The following is a 14,879-nucleotide window of genomic DNA, read 5'->3' as shown; positions in this document are numbered from 1 at the left end:
CTTTTTTATACTTACTTTAGCTTTACTAAAATCACCTGAGGCTCTTGCAGCTTCATCCAGTGGAACTGCCCCATGTTCTTTCGCCTCTTTGAAAAGTTCACCAACAATTTTACTGGGATTCCTATTATTAGAAGGCCCAACAATCTGTAGTCCGCTATATTCTGAGTCACCTGAGTAAAGTCTTTAAACAATAATGTTTATCAGTGACAATCCTTCTGAAGTAATTGATGGACACCCATTTTTCAATAAAAAAAGCTCAGTAAACAAATGGAGCCAAATTCTGGCACAAAATCTCTTCACTTTGATCACAGAAGCATGCCACACAGTTCTGGTTTTCTCAATACACAAAGAAGCACTACTAAAAGAATTGTTACAGTGGACCTACAAAGGTATAGAGGTTCCTAGAGGTTAGGAGCCACGATCATATTTTATAGCGAACACAGTCCTGACATAGCTGTGACTTTACATTCCTTATCTTGTGTGGATTCCACCAGCTCCTGGAAAGAATAATCTCCACTAGGAGGTTCTGTGCATGAGACTATGGCTGGTCTGATGAAATGCAGATGCATTTGAAAATCAGATGCACAATTAACACTGCCTTTGTAGAATTGACGTACAATAACTAAAAATAGCACCAAAGTGAGATCTTAGGCTTAACAGTCAATTATGGTCACATTTTTAACAATGTTAGTTCTTTTTTAACAACAATTAATTTATATTCTGAGGCACTTTAGAGTCTGCAGTAACTTCAGAGAAAACCACTGGATAAAACAAACAGTAATAAACATCTAGTTTATTTTCAAAATAGACTAATTTCTAGCCCCTGCATGAGATCCATTTCATAGAGTGTATTATTTAGTAGTTTTATTATCTGTAATCAGAAGTTATATACATGTCAGAGAGTAAGATTAAGAGACTAGAAGTACTAGGGGCTAATATATGCTTATACACCATGGTGATGGATGCTATCCAAATTTAGATAGCTAGATATGACATATTGCCAAGCTGTAGCATCTTTGATTTATGTTCTGTTTGATTTGATTTTAAACAGTTAATAAAATGCTGAATGCTTCCTATTCTCTTTGGGTATACTATTTAAGTATAGGAGGCAAGGTGAGTTGATTCAGGATAAAACAAGTCAATCTGCTGCTGCTTAGTAGAATAAAACTGATGCTGCTATCTCAACACTGATGTCTATAAACCAGGGGTCGGCAACCTTTCAGCAGTGGTGTGCTGAGTCTTCATGTATACATTCTAATTTAAGGCTTCGCGTACAGTAATACATTTTAACGGTTTTTAGAAGGTCTCTCTATAAGTCTATAACATATAACCAAACTATTGTTATATGTAAAGTAAACAAGGTTTTCAAAATGTTTCAGAAGATTTAAAAATTAAATTAAAATGCAGATCTTATTAGTTTAGCATAATCCTTGCCCTTGCTTTTCCTTGCTGAGTTTTCCAGTGTCTGATGGTACGTATTTGGATACTTTAAGTTGCACACACACTTCTGAGTGATCATTTCTTAACTGGCTGGAACCCTAGATCAGCAGCTGAGGTGAGTGGAACTGGCGGCTGGTAGGGCTGAGCAGGGCCTGAGGCCTGGGCCCTGTCTGGCAGGGGGCCTGCGCTGGAACTCCAACCAGAAGCAAGGTGAGTAGGGCCGCGGCGGGGACCCTGGCTGGTAAGGGGCCAGCAGCCGGAACCCCAGAGCGGTGGCAGGCTGAGCAGGTCAGCCCACCCAGCTCTGGGGTTTCGGCGGTGGGCTAAGCATCTCTGCCCACCCCCGCTTTGGGGTTTCGCCGCTGGCTCCTGCGAGCCAGGGTCTCAACCTGCTGCCAGCTTGGGGTTCCTTCACCCAGGCCAGCAGCGGGCGCTGAGAGGGACCCTGGCTGGGACCCTGGCTGGCAAGGTGTCAGCAGCAGGAACCCCAGAGCGGTGGCAGGCTGAGTGGCTCAGCCCGCTGCTACTCTGGGGTTTGGTCACCAGCTCCTGCCAGCCGGGGTCTCCGCCCGCTGCCAGCCTGGGGTTCCTTCCCCCAGGCCAGCAACAGGTGCTGAGTGGGACCCCCGCTGGCAGGGGCCAGCAGCGGGAACCCCAGAGTGGTGGCAGGCTGAGCGGGTCAGCCCACCACTGCTCCGGGGTTTCTATTACATGTAAAAACAAGGAGATTCTGAACTGTAGGCTTCCATTCTTAAAGATTCAGTTTATAGTTTGAAAATTGGACAAAGCATTTTATTTTAAATAGGGAAGGCTATCCTCCATACCTCATGTCACCATTTTCCCTCTAATGAGTCACGCAACAGCCCTTATGTGAGCACTTAGAGCAAAGACTAAGATCAACATCATTATGAAGAAAGAAAAAAATGTATGAATGAAAAAAATAAAATCTAGATTAATATTCTATTCATAATTGTTATAGATAAATAAGCCTCTGTGTTTACAGTACCTTTGGTTCTCTTTATCATCACTCATGCTTCTTTCTGGTTTTCTCAAGCTTCTGAAAGAGTCAATTTTTAGACTGCCAACAAATATTTTAAAAAAATTCAGTTTTATTAAAATCATTACTGATATATACACTGTATAATATATCCATTGTAACAAGAACTTCACACTTTATGACTATGTAAAATGGTTAGTTTTTTAATATACTTTAAAAAAAAAAGTGAAAATAAGGTCTCTCAAAAAAGTTCTGACCTGATGGGCTCCATTCAGGCTAACTGTTTAAGTATTTTATAAAATAATTCTAAGTTGCTGACACACTGTAACGACATATGTTCTTCTGGCCACAGTAAATAGTTCCAAATATTCATCACGTAGCAAGGAAAGAATGGAGGGGAGCTCATTTAGGGCCGCAAAGCAGTGCCCTTATGCATGCTGAATGACAATTTACTCCACAAGTGGTCTCACTAACATCAGTAGGTAACATTCAATGTGAATAAGGGTTGAAGAATCTGGCCCTTAACCTTCAATTATATTTGAAAACTGGCTTTGTAGTACTTGAACCTGCAATGGGACCAACCAGCATTATCATCATTTATTTGTATTACCAAAGTGCTAGAAGCCCCAGTCATGAACCCGGACCCCACTGGGATAGGTGCTGTACACAGACCAAAAAGACAGACACTGCTCCCAAAAAGCTTACAAGCAGTAGTTTCCCCTATTTCTTTCTGTTTATTACATGGATTCAAAAATATTCTTAAAGCCAACATTACAAAGGTTTACAGTAAACATTTAGAATGAATTTAAAAAATACTTTGAAATAAGGAATCAGAACCACTGCACTAACTTCACATCCATGGGACAGGTCCACCACTGGGGCAAACAGCCATAGCTCCACTGATTTCAATGGAACTTTGACAATTGATGTAGACTACAATCTATCCAAATTAGGAATTATTTAACAATGTGTTAAGGGGGCATCTTTTCTTTCTAAAAGAGATTCATCTGAGTCATGGTATATGATTGCCAATAAAGAGCTAGAGTTTGCCAAGATATACCATTCTGAAGTATTCAAGATACAGTACCAACCTATTCCCTACATGGAATAGGAAGTAAGTATAACAACTCTGTGGTATGTATTAGCAAGCAGCTTTTTAATAGTGATATCTGTAGATGGTTAACCATCCTAGATTGGTGATCTCAACCAGAAACAATTATTATTGTCCCCCAAGTATCCAGCCTTGGGCTGAATTTCATCTTTTGAGAGATCCATATGCACAAATGGACTGTAGGTTTGTCATCAGTCATGGAGATGTTCGCTGGTATATACCCATTTTTTAAAAATGGGATTCACACTGACACATCTGTATGGATGGGGCCTTTTCAGAAAGACACACGGGCCTTGTGTTTGGTTCATCATGTCCCAGTCACTTGCCATATATAGATTGGATTTAAAAAAAACAAACAAACATCTTACTGTTCAGTTGTTTTGTATTTGATTAATTTAAACTTGGCAAGATTTTTTTAAAGTTTATTTGAGAGTGCTATAATGAGTCTCCATATAACCTGTTATGTGAACCCAAAGTACTTAAAGCAAACTCTTGTTGGCAATAGGCACCTAAACAAGCCAGAAAACCAGAGAAAAATATATTCAATTCCTCTACCACACAGAGGTTGTCCACCCAAGTTCTTTGTTCCCATGAAGAATCTTAGAGGATATTTGCCAATTCTCCTATTGCAGATGCTGCTCAGGGATAATTTTGGATAGGACTTAACGGTCATGGATCATAGTCCTCATGTTGACATGAGCACTGTGGTTTCCTGACCCTGAAGACGCACTTAGGGATAGTCTTCTATTTGAATTGCTCCTGCTTCTAACAGTTCTTCCCCCAAAAGAACACAGGTCATGTGTCCAAATCTGTGTGACAACATAACTACTTCTGCATTTAACTTTAAGCCTTTTGCCAGTATCTAACAGAAACATAAAGTGGTTGGGAACAGTTGCAGAATGAAGACTACTTGATAAATAAATATATGCTACAGACACTTCCTAAGGAAGCAGAGTGGACACAGTATTATAGGGTTCCCCGCTTTACTCTTCTGTGCTGTTATAGCTTTTTAAACAAGCATTGGAATATAATACCTCTTCGAGATCAAATTTCTGAATGTTGTGACAAAAGAAGGGTTATTAAACTGAAACAGATATTACAAATGTCAAATAAATTACTAATCATAATGTACAAAGCACTTCTTACCTCTGAACTGGTACTCTTGGGTTACCGAACACTGTAGCTGGTGGTCTGTCAGAATGGGATAACTTGCCTTTTACTTCATCTTCATATAACCCAGCCAAAGCCAACTACATACAATACCAGATTTTTTAGAAAATCTATAAGACTAGAGATACAAACTATACAAAGAACAAGAGAATAAACATTTTATGCATTGTTTTAGAAGCCTAGGCTCCTTATTGATTTAGAAACACGAGTGACATTATTCAGATACTCATAAATATTTGTCTGGATACCTGTACTCTGAAATAACACAATTCTGAATTACCTTATTAAGTATGTAATAAGGCTACACTAGCAAAGAATGACAAGATTTTTATACAGAAGTATCTGTTCAGAATACACAGAAAGCATTCATATTACTTGTAAAAGGTTAAGACAAAGATATTCTATATTTATGTGAAACAATATGCCACATTACTTTCAATAAGGTTGTTAGAGAACATAACAGTAATAGCTTTTAATTTATATTTTTCAGTTCTTATATAACATGTTTGCAACTACAACAGAATGTACTAATATTAAGATCCCAATTCAGCAAAGCACTTAAGCATGTGTTTAACATTGACTTCAACAAATGCTTAAAGGCTTACACCCAAGCGTAATAACCTGTATTAGAAAGGCTTTTCCCAAGGATAGCCCTAGATTAGGGGTCGGCAACCTTTCAGAAGTGTTGTGCCGAGTCTTCATTTATTCACTCTCATTTAAGGTCTCGTGTGCCAGTAATACATTTTAACGTTTTTAGAAGGTCTCTTTCTATAAGTCTATAATATATAACTAAATTATTGTTGTATGTAAAGTAAATAAGGGTTTTAAAATGTTCAAGAAGCTTCATTTAAAATTAAATTAAAATGCAGAGCCCCCCGGACCCGTGGCTAGGACCCAGGCAGTGTGAGTGCCACTGAAAATCAGCTCACGTGCCACCTTCGGCACTCGTGCCATAGGTTGCCTACCCTTGCCCTAGATGCTGCCATTTCTCTGGCAGATTCAGCTTTAAGAACAGTATGCGAAGGGATACCAAATATGACATTTTTGGTAGCTTGATTTCTATTGCCTTTAACAATGTTGTATTTAGTTTTTGTAAATATTAAAATTTTTATCTCAAAACGGAGTTCTAAAATTTGCTTCTGCTTTTCTCTGGAGTGATATTAACATTTCACCACATGGTGGTGTAGGGCTACAATTCTACTATAGTTTGTCTTACAAACAAACATTTGAATAAAGAGAGCCCTTTGCAAGACAAACTGTTTTAGAATCACAGTATTTAATACTGGAATAAGTATTGTGATGAGACGCTTGTTATCCAGGAGAGTAAACTAGTTGAAGAACTGAGGCTATTAAGAAAATCGTACAGAGTAGTGAGATTGCAATAGAACTTTTAAAAGACATCCAGTATCTCAAACTTAATATGCATTCTACAGATTTGTGCTAGTTAAAAAGGGAACTTTTATTTCAGATAAATTTAACACTATGAAAGACCATCTAGTCAAAAAGCCGGCTTAACTACAAGTCCAATCATCAACAGTCTGGAAAACTGAAGATGAATGTAACTACTATATGCTTCAGTTAAAAATGTTAGTCTCAATAGACTCATAGACTTTATCAACAATAATTAATGTGCAAACCTAATATTAGTAAGTAAAAAGGAAAAATGGTCAGGATTGGTCAGCAATGTATTGGCCTTCTGTGTAATTAAACAAAAACAGTAACACTGCCTAGAGTTTCACCTTTCTTTTACTTAAGTAATAGATAGCTAAAGGTAGGTCTACACTTAGGTATTGTGTAGAGTAGACACAGCCTGCCCAATTAGCATGGGTATAAAACAGCAGTGTAGACAATGGGGAATGGCTGAGTAGAGCAGAAGGCCTTACATACCCTACACAGCTCTTTACATGCTCAAGATCTTTGCATGCCAGCAGCTCCCAACTGGAGACTTTCACTGCCACATGTAGCTACACGCAGTGGCATTGGAACAATTTTTATAGTGGGGGTGCTGAAAGCCATTGAACAAAGCTGTATACCAAGAAAACCACTTCAAGCCAGAGTTGTCGGCGCACCCAGCACCAGGACCCCAGGCTACATATACCCTACATGCTGCTGCAAGTATGGGAAAGCATAGACATGGTTTTAAAGAATATTTGGAAGCATTTCATAGTTTTAAAGTTGGTGGGGAAAATTAATGCTGATAAAGAAATGGTTACAGCTGAGATTTTATAGCATTTCTTCGCAGGAAGCTAACAATGGAAGCCAAACTCTCTGCAGGCTGAGGCACCTCTCCATTGCTCTAGTGCAGGGGTCGGCAACCTCTGGCATGTGACACACCAGGGTAAGCATCCTGGCGGGCCAGGCCAGTTTGTTTACCAGCTGCGTCGGCAGGTTTGGCCAATCGCGGCTCACACTGGCCGCGGTTCACTGTCCCAGGCTAATGGGGGCTGCAGAAAGCAGTGCGGGATGTGCTGGCTGCGGCTTCCCGCCACCCACATTGACCTGGGATGGCGAACTGCGGCCAGTGGGAGCTGCGATCAGCCAAACCTGCCAACGCAGCAGGTAAACAAACTGGCCTGGCCTGCCAGGGTTTGTGCCTGGCGAGCCGCGTGCCAGAGGTTGCTGACCCCTTGCTCTAGCACAGGGGTTCCCAGGAAAACTGCAGCCACTGAGAGCTGTGAGCAGCCATACCTGCAGACACTCAGGTAAATGAAGTATCTCGCTGCCCGCCAGGGGCTTACCCAGAACAAGCCACGAATCAAGTTTGGGAACCTCTGCTGTAGTGTTTGAAAGCCAGGCTCATCGGTACAAGAGGGATTTTGCATTAAGCTGCTTTATTCTGGCCTTGCAAACAAGAGCTGGCAGCCTCATCAGGCAGGGCTATTAAGTCCTGAAAAATGTGGGTCTTGTGAGAGAAGGGGTGTGACACAAAGCCAGCCACCTGCCTCCGCCTGGCGGATCACTCCACACCATGTGGCACGTTACAGCCCCGTGGGGAGGCTCACGCCGTGGCTGGCCCAAGGGGCAGGGTGCCGGGGTGTGCATGGAAAGGGCAGACAGCAGCCCCCCGCCAGCGCGCAGCTCCCTGTGCCCCGCTCCACCGGGAAATACAGCCCGCCGGGCAGCGCCTCTAACGGCGCAGCCAGGGCTTGCCCAGGCCAGCCTCCCCCGCCCAGCAGCCCGGAGCGCCGCAGCCGGCGGGACGGGACGGCACCTGGCAGGTAGGAGCCCCCGGCTCTCGTTCATCATTCCCGAGTATCGCCCTGGCCCTTCCGCACCTGTAAGTCCCGGGCCGAGGGTGGCCGGGCATTAGCCCGCCGCGCCCCGCCAACCACCGCCTCTTCCTGCTGGCCCGCGGCTTGCCCGCCGTCCGCCATCTTCAGCAGCACGAAGGGAGCCGCTCCCCGCGGACCTGCGGCTGGAGGGAAGCGCCGCAGAGCACTTCCGTAGCCAGGCTGCCATGGCAACGGGAGGAGCGGGACTGGACCAGCCCCCAGAGCCTCGCCCCCTTCGCTGGATCCACCCAATGTGTGTATGGGCGGCCCGCGCTCGAACCCTGTGTGATTGCGGGCGCACTTGCTCGTGTGTGTGTGTGTGTGTGTGCGCGGTAACTCCTCCCCCCGGTGTGTTTGCACGTCCCTGCCTGCCGCTGCGTGTGATTGACCAGCTGCCTGTTGTAGGCATGCATCCAGATGCCTAGGTGCTGGAAGCGGGGGTCCTGCTGCACCCCCTGGCTTGGAGTGGTTTCCATTATATATAGGGTTTAAAGCAGGGGTCGGCAACCTTTCAGAGGTGATGTGCCGAGTCTTCATTTAGTCACTCTGATTTAAGGTTTCGTGTGCCAGTAATACATTTGAACGTTTTTAGAAGGTCTCTTTCTATAAGTCTATAATATATAATCAAACTATTGTTATATAGAAAGTAAATAAGGTATTTAAAATGTTTAAGAAGCTTCATTTAAAATTTAATTAAAATGCAGAGCCCCCTGGACCGGTGGCCAGCACCTGGGCAGTGTGAGTGCCACTGAAAATCAGCTAGCGTGCCGCAGGTTGCCTACCCCTGGTTTAAAGTTTGGTTCAATGGTTCTCAGCAGCCCCACTATACAGATTGTTCCAGCACCCTTGTGCATATGGCCCCCTGCCCAAGTATGAGCACTCACTCCTCCGTGTGTGTGTGTGTGTGTGTGTGTGTGTGTGCGCGCGTGCGCACGCACCAGCAGGCACCCATGTATGTTTCTGCCTGTCCCTGTGTGTGTTTGCACACATCTGCCCCTTTGTGGGAATGGTGTGCATGGGTGTATGCACCTGCCTACCCCTTTGTGTATGTATAGATCTGTCCACCCGTGGACGTGCCTGCCCACCCCATGGGTGTGCCTGACTGCCTCTTGGGTATGTGTGCCCATGTATTACGGTTGCCAGGTGTCCCGTTTTTGACTGGAATGCCTGGTCAAAAGGGACTCTGGCAGCTCTGGTCATCATCACTGACCACTGGGCTGTTAAAAGTATGATCAGTGGCACTGCGGAACTAAGGCAGGCTCCTTGCTGCCCTGGCTCTGCGTGGCTCCCGGAAGCGGCCAGCATTTCCCTGCAACCCCTAATCAGAGGCGCAATCAGGGAAGTTCTGCGCACTGCCCTGGATCCGCAACTCTCATTGACCAATGTGAGGTGGCACCTGCTGGCGCAGGCAGCACACAGAGCCCCGGGCCCATCTGCCTAAGAGGAGCCTTCTGGGAGCTATGTGGAGCCAGGGCAGGCGAGCAGTGACCTGAGGTAAGTGCCACCTAGCTGGAGCTGGCACCCCAAACCCCCTCCAGCACCCCAACCCCAGGTTGGAACATCCTACCACACCCTAACTCCCTCCAAGAATCTGCACCCCACTCCCCTGCCCCAGTCATAGCCCCCTCCTGAACCCCAAGCCCCTCATCCCTGGCCCCACACCAGAGCTCACACCCCCAACTGGAGCCCTCACTCCCTCTCACATCCCAACCCCCTGCCCCAGCCCTGAGTCCCCTCCCACACCCAAACTCTCTCCTGGAACTTGCACCCTGCATCCCCTTCTGCACTTCAACCCCCTGCCCCAGCCCTGAGCCCCATCCTGAATCCCAAACCGCTAATCTCCAGCCCCACCCCAGAGCCCGCACCGCCAGCCAGAGCCTTCACCCCCTCCCATGCTGCAGCTCCCTGCCTCATCCCAGAGCCCCTTTTTGCACCCTGAACCCCTCATTTCTGGCCCGAGCCCATGCCTCAGCCCAGTGAAAGTGAGTGAGGGTGGGGGAGAGTGAGTGACAGAGTCAGGGGGGATGGAGTGAGTGGGGACAGGGACAGAGCAGGGATGGAGCGTTGGGCAAGGGCAGGCAGGTTTTGTGCAGTTAGAAAGTTGGCAACCCTACCACATATATGTGTGCACGCCTGCCCATCGTTGTGTGTATGTGTCCACCCGTCCACCTCACGTGTGTGCCCACCTGTCTGTGTGTGGTTGTGCACATATGCACACCCCTCTGCCCTGTGTGTGTGTGGCCCTGTGTGCCTGTCTGCCTGGCCCTGTGATTGTTTGCATCTACCTGCCCCGGGTGTGAGTGTGCTTCTACCAGTTTGTCTACCCCTGTGTCTGTGGCTACCTGCACATGGGTAAGGGACAGTGTGTGTGTGTGTGTGTGTGTGTCTGCATGTGTGTGTATCTGCCTGCCTGCCCTGAGCACAGGTGCTGACTTTTTTTTTTGCCAGTATGTGCTCCTGTCCACTCCCCTCCTCCCCCGTGCAAATGGTGGGTAGGGTCTCAGCCTGGAAGAGGCTGAGCGGGACCATGGCCTCGGGGGATAGGGAGAAGAGGCCAAGTGGGGCTGGGGGTCACAGTTTGGGTGCTGGGGCCCACAAAAGTTTAATCCGGCCCTGCAGGTGCTGTGCACCGCATAATTTTTTTTCGATGGGTGCTTGAGCCCCAGAGCACACAAAAGTCAGTGCCTATGGCCCTGAATGTATCTGCATCTGCCTGCCTGTTTGTGTGTGTCTGTCTGTCTGCCTGCCCCTCTGTGTGTATGTGCCTGGCTGTCCTATCTATGTGTGTCTCTGGCTCTTTCAGTCCACTCCTATCCTACCCCCGTTTGTGCAATGAGTCTCTGTTGCCACAATGTAGTGTGACATGCCAGAATCATCTCTTTATTTGTACTTTAGAGTAATAGCCTAAACTCTGATATCAAAACAGCAGTGAGAGTGTGCAGGCTAGTCAGGGATAGATTTACACTACAGCTTGCAGTAAACTAAAAGATGCTGTAGATAAGCCGTTATAGTAATAATCTGATTTTTAAGATTTTCTAATAATAGTAACAATCCTATTTTTAATGCAGGGTTATTAACTTAAATCTTTGGGAACCCTTATAACATATTGCAGAAAGGCACAGAGACATGACATGTTCATCATTAGTTAACAGTATTGCCAACCCCACGCATTCAAAAACCATGAGTCAGGCCCCCAAAATACAAAAGAGTGCCTTAAAAATCCTGCAGTTTTAAAAAAATACTTCTGGTTTCCTTTTATTTACCTTCTGGTCAGGACTGGCGCTAGTGTTTTTAGCACCCTAGGCCACGGCCATTTTGCCGCCCCGCGAGGCGAGGGTCCGCTGGTCCGCGGCTCCGGTGGAGCAGCTGCAGCCATGCCTGCGGGAGGTCCACCAGCGCCGCGGGAGCAGCAGACTGTCCACAGGAATGCCTGCGGCAGCTCCACCAGAGCCACGGGACCAGGGGACCCTCTGCAGGCATGACTGCGGCAGCTCCACCGGAGCCACCTGCCACCCCCCGCCGGCAAAATGCTGCCCCCCACTAATCCTGGCGCCCTAGGCGATTGCCTAGGCTGCCTAAATGGAAGCGCCAGCCCTTCTTCTGGTGTTTGAGCCTTGGGGTTCTCTGCAACCATGCGGGTTAGAAACTTGCTTTTAAAAAACATGAAATCTGAGATTCTCACATAATCATATGAGTCTATCAGCTGGGGCCTTAAGAAAAAATCTACATATTATGGATCTCACAATAATATTACCAGAGTTGGCAGCACGGTGTATAGCATGAGTCAGAAACCAAAGTTACAACTAGAAATTTAGAAACCAATGATTATTTCATAATCCCCTCTCTCAGCACCAGGTAATGTCCCACGTGCTTATTTTTTGCAGGCCATATTACGTCTCAAGTTGCAGTGAAATCAGAGTTGAATATGCATAGCTAAGCCTCAGTTTGGCCGTATATGTAGGTAATGTACAGTGAGTAATGTTTACCCTACTAAGAATAGCTGTTAATTGCTATATATTGCATGCATTTCTGCTGGTTGTAATGAATCATCCAGTACAGTGGACAATTTCTCACTTTGGCATAATGTATCAATTGGCCCCTTACTGCTTTGCTATGTTGAATTGCCACTGCTGAATATAGCAAGGTGGATTGTCTCAATCACTGAGGATAGGAAGCTTTGAGAAATGTCACCTTAGCACAATACAGGAATAAGGGAGCAAAATGATAGTGTTTGTAGTTTACAAACATAAAATTAAAAAATAAACTGTAGAAAGTGGGGCAGAAAAAGAAGGAAGGATAAAGGAATGCAAATAATAATAATTAAAGGAAAACTTAACTTGAGTTCCCAACAAATATTGGTATTCATTCATGGGCTGCCCACCTACTGTAAAATATCCACCTCACCAGCTAAACTGCTAAAAATAAATAAAATAGAAATAGAAATCAACCAACATCAATTGGCTACATAATTGAGGACCTTATCTGAGTAATCCAAGGATGAAAATGTACTCACACACTTCATTTACACTTCCTTGGGCTGATTAGTGAAATGCAGTTGTTGCCTGAAAGAAAATGCCATCTTCTTGGAGTGACATAGTCTGAATTAGGAGAGGGAAACCAAATTGTAATTGCTCTAAAATCCAAATGAATTTATGAAGAAATTAAGCTTATTGCAGTCAGATGTCCCATATTTTATCTTCTCCCAAACACTGGCACTATTCCTGCTTGCCACTCTTGATTGCCTGCTCTAGGGTAAAGGCTGCCAATAGCATTTCAAGATATCACGTGAATACAGATTAACATTAATTTTTTTTCATTGAGAATGTATATAAACCTGAACATCTGCAAATGCAAATCTGGCTACCCTAAGATACCATTTAATTTTCATAATATTATTGCTGGGACCAAAGCTTTTCTGCACAGCTGTACATTTAAAATAGTTAATTACTATCTTGCAGCTATCTTTCCTTAAATAAAAGTAATATTGTATTTTTCTTTATTTCTAAAATGCTTTTTCAATTGTCTCAGCTATTCCTCCCCCTTTCCCTGCCACCCCCCTCCCAAAATTAAAATAAGATTAAATTAGGGACAGAAAAGGCATACATTCAAAGCCAATCACAAAGATCCAGCTGAGGTGATACTTCTAGGCATGTATGCACTACAACATACAACCCCATCTGCAGATCTAGTTTAGGAATGATTGTCCCGTGATCTAGTTATAACTGATTCCTGTAGCATAGATGCACGTTAACAGAGTTCCATAACCACGCCAACTTTAGGAAAAGCAAAGGATGGCTGCTTTCTATGGCATCATCCCACACTAATCCCTTGGGACATCTAGGCACAAATGAACACTGGTTAGGTCAGCATTAACTTGTAGGGCTTCCCATCCTACTTAGTGAAACTCCCTAGCACAGCATAGTTGGGTGAACATCAGGAGGAAGGGAAGACATAGGGGACTAAAAAGGGCAGGAGGGCACAAATCTATTCTCGCAAACCCACAGAGGAAAACCGATAAGGGAACTTGACAACTGGAAATGTACACCATTTCTAGTCTTTTATGTCAAATGATGGATGTAAGGGACAATGTGACTCTTTAGTTCCAAAATCCCCACTGAAGTTTGTGCCATAAGACACTGAAAGATTATTAAAATACAATTAATATGTAATTTTAAAAAGTATTGAAAGACAGCGCTTGAAATTGTTTGATTGTCATTCTGAAGCAAACCATTTTAAAGAGCTTCCATGTTGGGATTTATTAAACACTCTTGTAAAAATTGTTTTAATTGTTCTGGTTCTGGTTTCCTTTTACTAGTTTCATTTTATGTATGTATGTGTATACACACACGCATGCATGCTACTTATGATTTTTGGGGGCTGATAATGCATTCCCTGCACACCCAATACTTCTGTTGATTCCAAAAGATGTAAAGGGAATGCAAGATCAGACCCTTGGAGTGTTTGTGAGGGAAAGCCTGTGAACTCTCTTGGTGCTCTATACATCTGACACTCTTTGAAGAAACTTTCAGTTATAGTCACAAACACAAATCCATTTACTTTTTTCATTCTTAACTTTTCCTTCCTTATTTTTACAGCTCTGCTGTCTCCAAGATTCCTAATAATTTCAGGGATAATAATGCATGTCTAGGGACAGTAAGATCATGCCCTCCATGCACTGTAGCATCCCCTCCTGTGAGCAGAGGGTACAATAACTTGGAAGGATTCCCGCTGGGAAGATGTGAAAAAGGGCATACCACCTACATGACATCAGTTCCCCTGATCCCTTTGCCTGACCCATCAGAAGCCCATCAGTGAGTGCTCTATGGAGTTATGGTTTCATAGTATGGGATTAGGAGACTAGGGTTGATCTCTCAACTAATGTGGGCTTGGAGTCAACCGGAGTCTTTCCAGAAATTTCAGGCTCTGGCTCAGACTCCTAGTGAATAAACTAATGCAGGCCATGTCAAAATTTACTTCCCCACATCTCTAAGAAAGGCTCTGGAGGCAGCAACCAGCAGGGAATTCCCTTGTAGTGTCGCTTCTTCGGAAGCTATATTGCCATAGAGCTTAAGACTAGAAGGTAGTAAGGAGGTCCTGTCTGCCTTGTGCCTTTGTCATTCTCAGAGAATAAACCTTGATTTTGGGGCCCGAACACCCTGGCACTTTTTGGAGGCTAAAATGGGTGGGAACATGCGTCATCCACCCCAGCAGAAGAATTACAAGGAAACTGTGTTAGAAGGGCATTTCCTGTACTCAAAATTGATATATAAGCCCCAATCCTGCCACTGACTATGAGGTGGCAGACCCCTGCAACTATGAAAAGCCCCATTGCATGTGTCTACTCTTCAATGTAAGGCCATTGTTAGTGGCATGTGAGTCAGCTGACCCA

General features: G+C 44.7%; 1 protein-coding gene across 4 annotated transcripts in view; it reads right to left on the bottom strand.

Annotated features, from left to right (window-relative positions):
* The window catches only part of UBXN2B (UBX domain protein 2B), a 305,419-nt gene that overhangs the window by 35,098 nt on the left and 255,442 nt on the right, over window positions 1-14,879 (bottom strand). For 3 of the 4 annotated variants that reach the window (XM_030553142.1, XM_030553140.1, XM_030553141.1), the window contains 3 exons: window positions 4,695-4,798; window positions 2,447-2,518; window positions 16-181 (listed from right to left, as the gene is read on the bottom strand). In XM_030553142.1, coding sequence (XP_030409002.1) covers window positions 16-181; window positions 2,447-2,472 — 192 coding nt within the window. In that variant the 5' untranslated portion in view covers window positions 2,473-2,518; window positions 4,695-4,798. Of the gene's footprint in view, window positions 1-15; window positions 182-2,446; window positions 2,519-4,694; window positions 4,799-7,993; window positions 8,194-14,879 lie in introns of those variants that run through there. The other variant, XM_030553138.1, reaches the window with a different exon arrangement.

The sequence above is a fragment of the Gopherus evgoodei genome, chromosome 2 (assembly GCF_007399415.2).
Source record: "Gopherus evgoodei ecotype Sinaloan lineage chromosome 2, rGopEvg1_v1.p, whole genome shotgun sequence".
Taxonomy (NCBI): Eukaryota; Metazoa; Chordata; order Testudines; family Testudinidae; genus Gopherus; species Gopherus evgoodei.
This window is presented reverse-complemented; position numbering and strand designations above follow the sequence as displayed.